At 35.7% G+C, this 13,394-nt stretch overlaps 1 protein-coding gene and 1 pseudogene across 1 annotated transcript; one reads left to right on the forward strand and one right to left on the reverse strand.

Moving 5' to 3' along the window:
- Positions 1-2,061: 2,061 nt before the first annotated feature.
- Positions 2,062-2,982, reverse strand: LOC113175082 (olfactory receptor 4A47-like). Its single transcript, XM_026379246.2, has one exon. The coding sequence runs from the start codon at positions 2,980-2,982 to the stop codon at positions 2,062-2,064; it is 921 nt and encodes a 306-aa protein (XP_026235031.2).
- A 6,670-nt stretch (positions 2,983-9,652) lies between these two features.
- On the forward strand, positions 9,653-12,965 carry LOC113175051 (leucine-rich repeat-containing protein 59 pseudogene; annotated as a pseudogene).
- The last annotated feature ends 429 nt before the right edge of the window (positions 12,966-13,394 follow it).

The raw sequence follows: 13,394 nt of genomic DNA on the forward strand, positions 1-13,394 counted from the left end.
CAGAATCATATTGGTCATGCAGTCACATATATACATACAGTAAAACTATCTGTTTCATTCTTCTATCTTTCCTATCCCCACATACCCTCCCCTCCCCTCCCAACACTTCCCTCTACCTAATCTAAGGTAACACTATTCTTCCAAAATGCCCCCCACCTTATTATAAATTAGCATCTGCACACTAGAGAAAACATTTAGTCTTTGGTTTTGTGGGGTTGGCTTATTTCGCTTAGCATGATATTCCCCAACTCCAACCATTTACTGGCAAATTCCATAATTTTACTCTTCTTTAAAACTGAGTAATATTCTATTGAGTATAAATACCACATTTTCTTTATCCATTCATCCATTGAGGAACAACTAGGTTGGTTCCACAGTCTAGCTATTGTGAATTGAGCTGCTATAAACATTATTGTCTAATTTAAGATTGGTCTTGCTTCTTTGCTGAGGACCTCATTAAGATGCTGAGACTGGATTTGAACTTGTAATCCTCTGCCTCAGCCTCCTGAGCTGCTGGGATTGTAGGTGTGCACCACCGTGCCCACTGATTTCCTGGAAAACAAATTATCTGTGAATTGTTTTAAGGAAGCGCTTCCAGAGTCTACTAAAAGTTGGCTCAAAATGTTTTTCTTTTTTCAAGAATAGGCACAGAAGAAGATACCATCAGAGGCCAATTAATAAATGTGATATTGCAAGTAACTGTTCAGCCAACAGTGATGACCACAAGTATGGTATCTAAGAGCAATTCAGGATCACATGCAAAACCTTCTACTAAAGGCATAACCTGAACCTCAACCTCAAGAAACAGCACAAAAACCTAAAGAGGAACACAGGACATTCCACCAAACAACTGCCGTGAACTCTGCAAGTCTTTGAAGAGTGAGAAGGAGAACACTGGTGTTCTTTTATGCAGGCCTGGATGGTCACCTGACCTCTTCAAAGGTGACATGATACTTTTCAAGACTGAAGTTTTATCATGAGCCATGTAGAGAATTAAGAGTTTATCACACATGCAAAAAAAATGTTTATAATACAGACATGTGGTGTTTTGTTGCCTGAATTTATTATTGAAATGCTAGTTTGAAGGTGACATTGAGTGAACTACAGAGGCAAGTTCTGAAAAACAACTTGAGGACACTTGGATTCAGCAAAAAACTAAAATAAAATAAAAGGCTCAGGAATGTTTCCCATGAAAGAAATCTATGCTTTACATATGACAGGAAAATGCAATGTGTGACATTGTATTCTCTTTTGCCACAAAGATGATGTTATTGGGACAGTCGGTAAAGTAGAAATGAGCCGTGTGGATTGTGTAATAGCATTGTCTCAGTGTCAACTTGTTGATTATGCACTGTGCTGTGATTATTCAACTAGTGACTTGAGTTTTGGAAAGGCTTAGAGTTTTAAGACTAAAGGGTCAACATGTCTATAATTGACTCCTCAGACATTAAGAAAAACTATCAATGAATCTACACAAATGACCAAGTGAAATGAAAAATAAAAATGTGTGTGTGTGTGTGTATATATATATATATATATATATATATATACACATATATACAAAATATATACAAAATATATATAAAATATGTACAAAAAAGAGAGACAAGACAGTAAAAAGCAAACGAGTAAATGTAAGCTAGTAAAATCAAATATATATAAGATACATATAGCACTTTAGTATAATAGAAAAATGACCAAAAAAGCAAAAATAAAATGATAAATGACAACATAGTTACTAAAAATGAATGTAAAAATTAAATACAAATCCTTATAATAATATAAAAATTTTGTTCATAAATAGATTGCATATTTCTATTGACTTCTTAGTATATGTGCAGCAAAAATTCCTAGGTAACTTGTAAACAAGATATTACAGTATGAGCAATACACTGGGGAAATATGTTAATGTCAAAACCTATATTATATTCTTTAATTATGATTATAAAAATGCCTTAGAAAATTATCACCAGTTTTTTAAGTCTGAAATAAATAATGCATCCTAAGGAGACAGCTTCATAGTGAAATATTTCTCTTTCTAGTGGGAAACTCAGTGATTTCCTACCTGATGTGACTTCTTTTCCAGAGTTTCTTCATAGCATTTGTCATCTCTGAGTTTCTCAGGGTGTAGATAAAGGGGTTCAACATGGGGGTTATGACCATGTAAAACACACTCACTGACTTGTCAATGGGGAAAGTCTTGGCTGGTCTTGCATATATGAAAATACAGGGGACAAAGAAGAGGACAACCACTGTGATGTGGGAGCCACAGGTGGAGAGAGCTTTCCACCTCCCCTCCTGACTCAGGTTCTTGAGAGAGTGGAAGATGACACCATAAGACATGAGTAAGAGCAGAAACAAAATAGAGCACATCAGTCCCCCATTGGCAATCACTAAGAGGCCAGTGACATAGGTGTCAACACAGGCAAGTTGCAATAAGGGATACATGTCACACGTAAAGTGGTCAATGATATTGGAGCCACAGAAAGGGAGCCTGTAAATAGTTCCAAGTTGAAATACAGAGTGCACAAAACCTCCAGCCCAGGAGACTACCAGCAGTACCACACACACCCATGGCCTCATGATTAGCAAATAATGCAAGGGCTTACAGATGGCCACATAGCGGTCAAAGGCCATCACCAACAGAAGAGTGACCTCTGTCCCTCCTAAAAGGTGTTCTGCAAAAAGCTGAAACATGCAAAACTTGAAGGATATGATTACTTTTCCTAAAAACAAGTTTGAAATCAAATTTGGGGAAATGACTGATGAATAAATGATGTCCAAAAATGACAAGTTAGCAAGAAAGAAGTACATTGGAGAGTGCAGAGTCTTACTGAAGGTTACAGTTATGACAATGAGCAGGTTCCCCAGCATGGTCAAAATGTAGAAGAACAAGAATATAACAAAAAGCACTTTCTGCTCCTTTGGATTCTGTGTGAGTCCCAAGAGGACAAAGTAAGTTTCATTGTTTCTATGTTCCATTTATTCTTTTATTGATCCTTATTTCAGAGAATAAAGCAGTTTACCTGTAAAACATTGAAAAAGTCCTTAGAAGCATTATCACCACATTTATTCATCTGCCATATATACAAATAAAGTCACACTTGTAATATCAAAAACTCACTCTTCATATGAAGAGTGGATAAAATTAATTATTACTGGAAGACTATAGGCCACCATCACTGTATCAATCCTGGTGTTGAATCTAGAAAATGATGCCCTTCCTCCACTGTCTTTGGCCCACAGTCCACTGGAACTGTTACCCCCAAGCATCTCAGCATTCACATTTCCAAGAACATTGTGCTCACAGTGATTTCTGTTCTCCAAGACAGATGACATCTCCATCATTCTTCTCATTCCTTGCTGAGCCCTCACCAGCATCACCTGTCAGTGTTCATATTTCTACCCACCATCTTTTCAAGGCCATCTGGGCTCCTTCTATCATGATTCCCAAACATCTCCCCACATTGATCCATCAATCAATCACAAAGCTGGCTTCATATATTATTGCAGGAACAGCACCCCACTTTCTGATACCAAAAGCTGTCTTCATCTGATGGAGCTACAGCTGTTATAAACACAAATGTGTTGTCTCAGAGCCCTGCAGGTAGACATTCAAAATAAAAGTATGGGCACTGGTGGAGCCCTCAGAAGACCATGAAGAAAGGACTTGCAGATGACCATCTTGTGTTAATTTGTCATTCTTCCTCATCAAATTTTCTACTCCAATAGTTTATAAGTTATATTGGATTGGAACCCAGCCTAATATAATTTTATAACTGGATGATCTTTTCAAACTCCCTATTTCCAAATAAAGCTTTTTTTTTGCAGGATTGCAGGTAGGACATCAACATATAAATTATATGGGAGGACACAATAAAACCAAAAATAGTTTCATGTGAATACTTGACAAACCAGGAATTATCAGTCTCAGCTTGACAAACCCTAAAAACACTTTGGTTTGGAGTCTTTGGTTGAGTAGTCCACATGATTCTAAACTAAAACACAATGAATTGCATATCTACTATATTATCACACCCCCCTTTTTAAGGTGATATCTGCAACTATTTAAGTGATATCTTCCAGTAGATGACCTTTTCATTATTACAAAAGCAAATATTGTATTTTCTACAATAAATCTATTCCTTCCAGGATTTATCATGCTAAAAGGCTATTTCCTCCTGTCTTATCCTTCAGGTCAAATGCGCAGTGTTCAAACTTCCTTTATTCCTCTCACATTGCTTATGTATAAATTTTTCAGTTCCCCTTGGCTTCTTATTCAAAATATCTTCCTAATGTGATCTTCTCATTCCCCTTTCTTGCATACCCTGTCGACTGCAACAGTCCCTACCATATCTACCGTTGACTCTTTGACAGATGCTAATCTTAGAGAACAGAAACATCACAAATTTGGAAGTAGCAGTAATTATTGTACAAAGATGTGTGTTATGTTCAGTCTTTTAATTTATCCAACCAGCAGGTGTTCATAGAACACTATATTGTGTCTTACTCTTCACCTGAGATAAACTTCAGACATCAGATTGTCAACTAGCTCATGAAGGCCCAGGGTCTACTATGGGCTCATGACATTAAAGGAGAGAAATCTTCAAGATGACTGATAAATTTTCTTTTCACTCTGGGCCTTCTACTTCTCCAGATGGAAGCAACAGTGTTGATTGAAGATATAACATGGGCCCTGACTTAAATTTTCAATATTTTAAATCTAAATCTGATGACTATTTTATACAATCTGAACAGCCACTTACCACCTGCAGAAGTTCTTATCAATATTTTCTTACATGCTTGAGTGATACAATTTCCTGGGTAATGAAACATTCCCAGGATCTCAAAGTCTGATTTCTTCTACTGACTAGAAAGTCTTACCTTTGGAAGCTTGTCTGCAGTTTGAAAAAGGAAGTTTGATCTCATTCTGAAATAAGGAGTAATCCTACTTCTATCCAGTATGCACACAGAAGAAAAAAAGCTGTGTTATTCTTGGAGATTATATTTAAAATCACACAACTATGTTTGTCCATTTTCTTTGGAGTCTTCTAAATCCTGCAGAAAATAATTAGTGGTTGTAGTGGTCTACAAAGGAATTTCTTGGTAAAAAACTAAAATTTTCCATATTAAAACAATTAAATAAAAGTGCAAAAAAATTGTCATAGGAATATAACATCTAGTATTTTTAAAAAAGGAAAGTTTTCTAGTTTCTTTTCTGACTACCTTAATAGATACTATTCAGCTTTTTAATCTGTCTCCTCTTATCTTACTAAGGCCAAACACTTGTGCTTTGTATATGGATAAAATACTTGTGTGCCTTTTAAAATCCTTCTTTAAGAATAATAAACCATAGTTTTAAAAAATTATAACTGTTACTAAAAGAAGAAATATTTTTTTTACCTGACAGAGACAAATATTTATAAAGATTTTATGCCATGAACACATTTTAATCATGGAGCCCTGTAACTGGAAGATGTCCAAACTGATCCTTGCTTATTTACTCTCCATATATTTTTAAAGAATATCTGTGTTTCAAGATGCAATACAGCAAACACAGAAATAGAGTCACAGGATGTAACAAGAAAAAATATTTTCAGAAACATTATGGGACAAATAATCAAGAACAAAATATCAGTTCCATTAATTTGTTCCACAGAAGATGAGTTTATCACTTATTCCTTCTTTTATCAGAGAAATTTTCATTTTATATTTATCTAATTTCACTTTTCTGTATGTGAGTTTGACGTTAAATATATTTTAGAAGTATATGCAGCTGTAGTAACTAGTTATTTATATGGTTTTTCTCTTTATTCTTTGTTTTTCTACAAAACTAAAGAGCAGCCTGTACTGAGACATACACCTGTACCCCAGCTGCTTGGAGGATTATGAGTTCAAAGCCAGCGTCAGCAACAGCAAGGCACTAAGCAACTCAGTGAGATCCTGGGAGGTGGCTCTATGGTAAAATGCCCCTAAGTTTGATCCCTGGTTAAAAAAATAAAAATAAATAAAGAGCATCTATTTTGTTCCAGATAACATGATCTTAGATGGTGATACAATAGTTAATAAAATGGAAGAATAAAATAAGAATATAGTCCTAACTGAATCAACTTTACATCTTCTAACGGAGTCACAAAATAATAGTGGGAGTAACTAAAAACTGTAGCTTTAATCTTTGATTGGACAATAACAGGTTATTGTGAAAGAATAAAATAAGAGTGAGACACTTTTTGAATAAGGTAATTAGATAATTCCTTTTTAAAGGTGATATTTATGCTAAAGTTCAAGGATGAGATGACACTTGCTCCTCTGGGTACACTAGTAAAGAGGTGAAAATCCCTTTCAACCCAGGAATCGTGCAAAAGAAAAAGGCTATATTAATTCTGTGGATATACTTAAAACAATATATGCAAAATATACCTGTCTGTCCAATATCCCTAGTCTTCTAAAGTTTGCAGAAAATCATTACCAGTATTGTTGATTTCAAAGGAATTCCGTGGTGAAAATGGGAAAATTAAAAATTTCCAAAATGCAATAATTCTTCAAAATGGCAAACAAATCACATGTTATTTTAGGACCATAGCAACTAATCTTTTTTAACAAGGAAAGTTTTGTTTTTAAGTTCTTTTCCAGTAACTCTAGTAATAACTATCTTTGAGCTCTATAGGGAGATTCTGCAGGTATTGGTATAATCAAATACTTGTGCTAGAAATTAGGACACAGGATTATATTTCTCCATGTAGATCATGCTTTAAGCATAGTGAAGCATCTTTTCCAATAATTATATCAGGTCCTTGAAGGGCAGCATCTTTTACCTGACAGGGTGAAGATCACTGTAGTTTTTATACCAAGAAACCACTCTAACCATAGAGTCCTGCAACTGGAATGTATCCAATAATGACTTTTCCTTAATCACATTCAGTGGGAATTCACATAAGTTTATACCTGTAAATATGCCAGCAGATGAATCACATTACTATGCTAAAAAGGATGCAACATAAAAAGTTTTAGAAATGGAAACCTTGTCAGAATGATAGTTAGCAAATATAATATATCAGTTATGTTAATTAATTTCACTGAAGATGAATTTATCACTTAGTTCCACATTGTCTGACCAATGTTTTTTTTTTTTTCCATTTATCTAATACTCAATTGTCTCTATTTGTTTGGGACTAGAGATGTTTTTGCAAGATTCATGTAGTCATAGAAACTAGCTATTTATCTATTTATTCATTAGTGTCTTGAGCAATCTTAGAACATCTATTTATTTCATATTTCATGCTATTAATTGGAGATATAGATTTAATGAAACAAAAAAAACATATGCATAGTTAGAATGTATCATATATGTGTCCTGTAACACAGTCACAAAATAATAAAGGGAACAACTAAACATAGTAGATATAAAAAAGTAAAGCCCAAGACATGACAAGAGCAAACACTTAGGGCATTACAGATCTTTCTCAGGAATTTGAAATTATTAACATTCTTTTAAGTGAGAGTCAGAAGGACTTCTAATTTCTGATTAAACAAAAATTCTCATCAAACTGTTAGCAACTCATTCTGACAATGTATAAAAATAATCATACACCATGACCAACTGAGATATAACCTAGGTACATTAGGCTGGTCTAGAATTCAAATATCAATTAATACAATATATTTAGCCAAAGGATAAAGATGAAAAATCACATGGTTATGCCAATATTTGTGGTTAAAGCATTATAAAAATTCAACACTTATCTCTTTTTTAAAAGAACTCTCAATAAACTAGGAATAGAAGACAATTTTTTAAATTTAATAAAGAGTACATACAAAACAGCCTGTAACTGATACCATCCTCGGCACAGAGAAACCAGAAGCCTTCCTTGTAAGGTAAGGAACAGGCAAGGATTCATCCTCTCACCACTGCTTTTCAACATTGCAGTGCCAGTTTTTTTGCAAATAAAATCAGGCACAATATAGAAAGAAATGCATGCTTACAAAACAAATCCTTCTTTGTTTATAAATAACATGATAATCTAGGAAGAACTTATTTTAAAAAAAAAAGAACCAAAAGTCTACAAAAAATCTGGAATAAGTCATAGTGAACCTGCAGGATACAAGGCTAATATACAAATGGAGTTCACTTTCCTATATACCAGCCACAAAGGGTGCTGAAATTAAATATACAATAGCCTTTACTTTAATATTTACAAAAATGGAATATTTTAGCCTATATGTAACAAAATATGTTACAAGGAAAACATTGAAGCTTGGATGAGCAAACACATAAATAAAGAGAGAGTTAATAACTGTTCATGGAGAGAAAAACTCAAACAGCATTGCCAAGAGGTCAATTCTTCCTAACTAGATCCTCATAACAGCTGCAATTTCAATCAAAATTCTATCACACTATTTAGTAGATATTGAAAAGTTAATTCTGAGGTTCACATGGTGAGGCAAAGGGCTCAGAATGAGTAACCCAATACTGAGGGGAAGAATAAAAATGAACAATTAATAATACCTAACTTCAAGACAGTATAAGCTATGAAATCAAGACAGTGTGGTATTGATGAAAGAGTAGACTGCTTGCCGTTTATTTAAATGAGCCAAAAATGTATCCCTTACAGAAGGAGGCACTCAAATGTTTCCAAAATCTTTTTTTTTTCAGCCAAAACATAGAAGCCACAACAATGCTTTCATCACATGAAGGAATAAATATACGGTGGTCCATCCAGATAATGAAATATAATTCATTTCTTTAAAAGAAATAAGCTCCTCGGGGTTGGGGTTGGGGCTCAGCAGTACAGCACTCACCTAGCACATGCAAGGCCCTGGGTTCTATCCTCAGCACCACATAAAAAATAAATAAAATAGAGGTATTTAAAAAATGTAAGCATAATATATTATTAATAAAATAATTTTTAAAAAATGATCTACTGAGCCATGAACAGACATAGAGGAAACTTCACAGTATATAACCAAGTGAAAGAAGCCAGTCTGAAAGGCTGCATGTTGTATTGTCCCAATCATATGACATTCCAGAGAGTGTGACACTGTGGAGAAAGTAAAATCATCAGTAGTTGTCTGGGCTCAGAGGGAGGGAGATGACCGGGTAGATCACAAAGAATGTTTTCTTTAGTGAAGCTCTTCTATGATACCCATGTAGAGATGCATGTCTTATTCTTTTCTCCAAGTCCATAGAAAGTAGAAGAACACAGTGAATGGTGTACCCCAATAAAAAAAAGGAAATTGGAATTATACCATTGTATTATTATTGATGAATCAATTGTAAAATGTACCACCAAGGAGTAGGGACTTAATTGTGTCTTCTATGATTTAAGTGAGACCCATGAACTTCATGAGCTAGAAACAATGCAATAGTGTTGAGAGGTGGGACCCTCAAAAGGGGATAAATCCACTGGATTAATGCTATTACCATGGTAGTGGGTTGTTTATCACAAGAGCAAGTTTCTGACAAATGTGAGCTCAGCCCTCCCTTGCTGTCCCATTCTTCCCCTCTCTCGCCCTTCCACCTTCAACATGGGATGACTTGGACCATCTCCAGATTCCTGGTCTTGGGCTTCCCAGCTTCCGTGAACAATGAGAAAATTACTCTCTGTTCTTTATAAATTTATCAGCCTCAGCCATTCTGTTACAGTTGCAGAAAATGGACATTCCAGAAAGTGCAAATGTAGGAGGCTGCATTACTGGGGAAGGAGGTTATGTAGAAGGTCTAGGTCCTTTGTATTTAAATGTTTTTGACTCTAAAACTGCTATAAAAATAACATTCATTATGTTTTTTTTTAATTATGAGAGTTAATCAGGGTCAGGAAGCACCCAAATACTAGAAGATAAGCTAGAAGATCCAGGGACCTAAATATGGACCTGAACTTCAGACAGACCAAAATGTGAGTTAAGATGGAGTAATAATACCATTTCAGACATATCCTATTATGGATTTTAAACAGAACAGCAAAGAGGTTGGGAGAGTTGATTAGGTCAACTCTCTTTCCTATGTTTTTATAACTTTGAGAAAGTTATTTTCTACATGTAAGCATCATTTTTTTGTGAAATGAATTATTGCAATTAAAGTTTTGATAATAAGTAAAATATGTGTAGACTGCTCACAGAGGGTGTGAGATACACAGAAGTATGTAATCCACTTTTATTTTCTTAAAAGATAAATATTAAAAATGTCTTACTTCACACTTAAAAACATCTTGAAATCAATGAGATTGTGAATAGAATCCAACTGTTACTTTTAGATGTTAGAACCAACAATCCTATCTTGAAAAACTGCTTGTGAAAGAGAAAATTGAAACCAAAATTCTAGAATGTATGAAATTCTTCAAAGGAAAACCCTAGTTCAACCAATGGAATAATATTACTAGTGCTCAGAGAAAACTTTGAGGTCTTAAGTTTTTACATTATCTAAAATGTAAAGAAGAAATGAAGAAGTATTTCAACTAAAAATGTTAGGAAAAAAGCATAGAATTAAACTAAATTAAAATAGGTAGGAGTACAAAATGAAGATAAAAATAATTTCTTCCATTAGAAAACACTTAGAGCTATCATATTTGTGTTAGTTTTCTTTTTTTCCAATACTATTACAAAACCCTGAGCTAATTAAACTTAATAACAGACCAGTTTATTTTGGTCACCATTTTGGATGTTTCAGTCCATAACCAACTGGCCTCTTTGTTTTGAGCCTTTGGTGAAGCAGCACATCATGTTGGGGAACAAGTTGCTAAGTAAATTTTGTAGAGAAATAAAAAGGAAACACAGAGACAAGAGGCAAAGGCAGAAAGAAAAACAGCTGTTCATCTAAGTGACCTTGTTAATTTATAACAATAGGTTACATTAGATTATTCATACCATAACTACATTATTGTTTATTGTATCATTAAGGATGCTCATTCTGCGCATTACATTCTACAGTTACAATATGCTGCCTTAGAAGTTTAGTATAGCTCTCAAGAAAGTCCATTGTTTGAAGTTATTGTTAGGCAGGCAGATCCAGGAGCACCAGAACTTGGTGAAACATTGTAGTTATCAAGAAGCAAGTTCTTGTATTCACAGGAGCCATGTGCCTGAGATCAAGGTCAAGGCCGATAAGACTGTAGTACAGAGCCTCCTCAGAGGGCATTGCTACAGCAGCTATTCATTTTGTACCTTTGCACCAAAACTTTTCCAGCTGCTAGGCATCATATACTTTTGTACAGAAACTTTCCCAGCCACCAAGCATGCCACAGTCATGAAGTCATCAGACCCCAATCCAGAACACAGAATCCTTATAGCTCCCCTTTTTTGTTTTATATGGCCTTTTGGGTGAATAACACTTGTTTTTTCTTTAATATTGGCAGAGGTTAAAAAATAAGGTAGGCATTGATGAGAATAAGCACAAAGTAACAATCCTAATATTACTAAACATCCACCTATGAAAAATCATTTGATTCAAGTAAAATTGGGTAACCATGAAGTTAGCCAATATAATAAATCTAAACTTCCATCATCTCGTTGGACCTTTTTAATGGTATTTTTAAGGTAACTCTTTTGAAGTAGAATTACTGTCATCACTTAAATTAAAGCAACACATATTATTAAGCTCCTGTCATCTTTTATGATTTAATAATAACAAATAATCAATCGCAGCCTGATTTTCAAAAATAGCTTGACAATATTGATTTTGCTCTTCGTTAAGCATATTGATTGCCAAGGAGGTATGATTAATATTTTTTACCACAGCACAGGCCAATTTCATAGTTGTTTTGTAATCCCTGACAGCTAGTCCAAGGATACCTACCTACTATGGGAAAATGTCAAAGTCTCAAATTCTGCCTTTACTGAATCATTACAGTTTTCATCAAAGGAAATAGACCTTTTATGGATATGTTGTGCAGATGGTGACCTACCAAATTCTGTGGAGATGGTAGAAACACAGCTAGTCTGCTAAGACAACAGTAGGTTCTATGAGACATATTAGTGGGTAGATAATTAAAAGTATTTGCTCCACAAGAAAACTATCCTGGTGGTAAGATAATATAACCATTTCCATACATAATTTCCATACATACAATTAAATGAAGTTCACCCCAAAGAAATACATTTATGTATACAGCCTTGAAATTCAGCACAAGTGTCAGTTGCAATTATAGTAACAGCGGGAATAAGTAACATCATAACACTAGAAGAATTAACATACTAAGGACTTCCCCAACTATAAGAATCTGTCCTGCCATAAAATGAGTGTTCTACCATGCGATTTCTGTGGCCTCACACACGTGATGAAGCTGGACCTCATTAAGAATAAGCTTTAGTCAATGCCAGCTGAGTTTGGCCTTCTGGTCCACCTCCAGCACCTGAATTTCCTCAACAACAGACTGGTCACCCTGCCTGTCAGCTTTGCTCAGCTCAAGAACCTGGAGTGGCTGGACCTAAAGGATAACACCCTGGACACTGTCTTGGCCAAAGTGGCTAGTGATTGTTTCGATGAGAAACTGTGTAAGCAGTGTGCAAACAAGGTGCTACAGTACATAAAGGCTGTGCAGGTGGATCAGGAGCCAGAGAGGTAGAGGTGGCTGGAAGTGGAAGGAGAGGCAGAGAAGAGGTGGGAGGCCAAACAGCCAGCTCTGGAAGCTCAGGAGCAGGAACTTCAGAAGCTGGACAAGGCAGAAGAGAAGGAGTATCAGTGAAAAGAATGTGATGCCCTCAAAGATTCCAAGTGAAACAGGAGAACAAACTCAAGAAGGAGGCAAATCAGGCCCCCAAATCTAAGTGTGACTCCCATCCCCTCAAGCCACCTATGGGAACACACTGGGCCCTGGGCTATGTTGAAGCTGCTGCCTCTGTTATTGCTCTGTGTGGCCAGGGAGCTGATTGTATGTTGGGTGACAGCACTACAGCAACAACCCAAAGCTGTGCAGGATCTGGGCCACCAGGATATCCTCCAGTGGGTCTTTCAGACTGAGTCCCTGCAGTGAGTTTGCCCTCAGCACCTCCTGCCTCTCGGCCTTGGAGCTCAAGTTCCTGTGGAATTGGCTTCTGCTGCACACAACCTTTATAGTGTCAGACCTACCTATCATCATCAAATGGCTGCCAGTTGGTTCGTGAGACCTCCCCTTTGTAGAACTTCTTGTTGTTCCTTGGTCAGGCTTCCCTGGTGGAATGAGAAGAAATGGGAGGTGGGGAGGAACAGTTACCTGCATGCCTAAAGGAATAGGCTTGGGGGTGGGGAGATAGCAAACCGCCTTTTCTAGTTATAGTACTAAGCTGGGTACAGACAAGTCTCCTTTCTACTAAATGGTCGGCTGTCATACATTTATATTTTTGTATGTCACACACCCTTTGTTTTTTATTACCTCTATCTCCCTGTGTAATTGATCTTTTGCTTCTTGGATTTGTTTATGTAA

This window comes from Urocitellus parryii, chromosome 4 (genome assembly GCF_045843805.1).
Source record: "Urocitellus parryii isolate mUroPar1 chromosome 4, mUroPar1.hap1, whole genome shotgun sequence".
Taxonomy (NCBI): domain Eukaryota; kingdom Metazoa; phylum Chordata; class Mammalia; order Rodentia; family Sciuridae; genus Urocitellus; species Urocitellus parryii.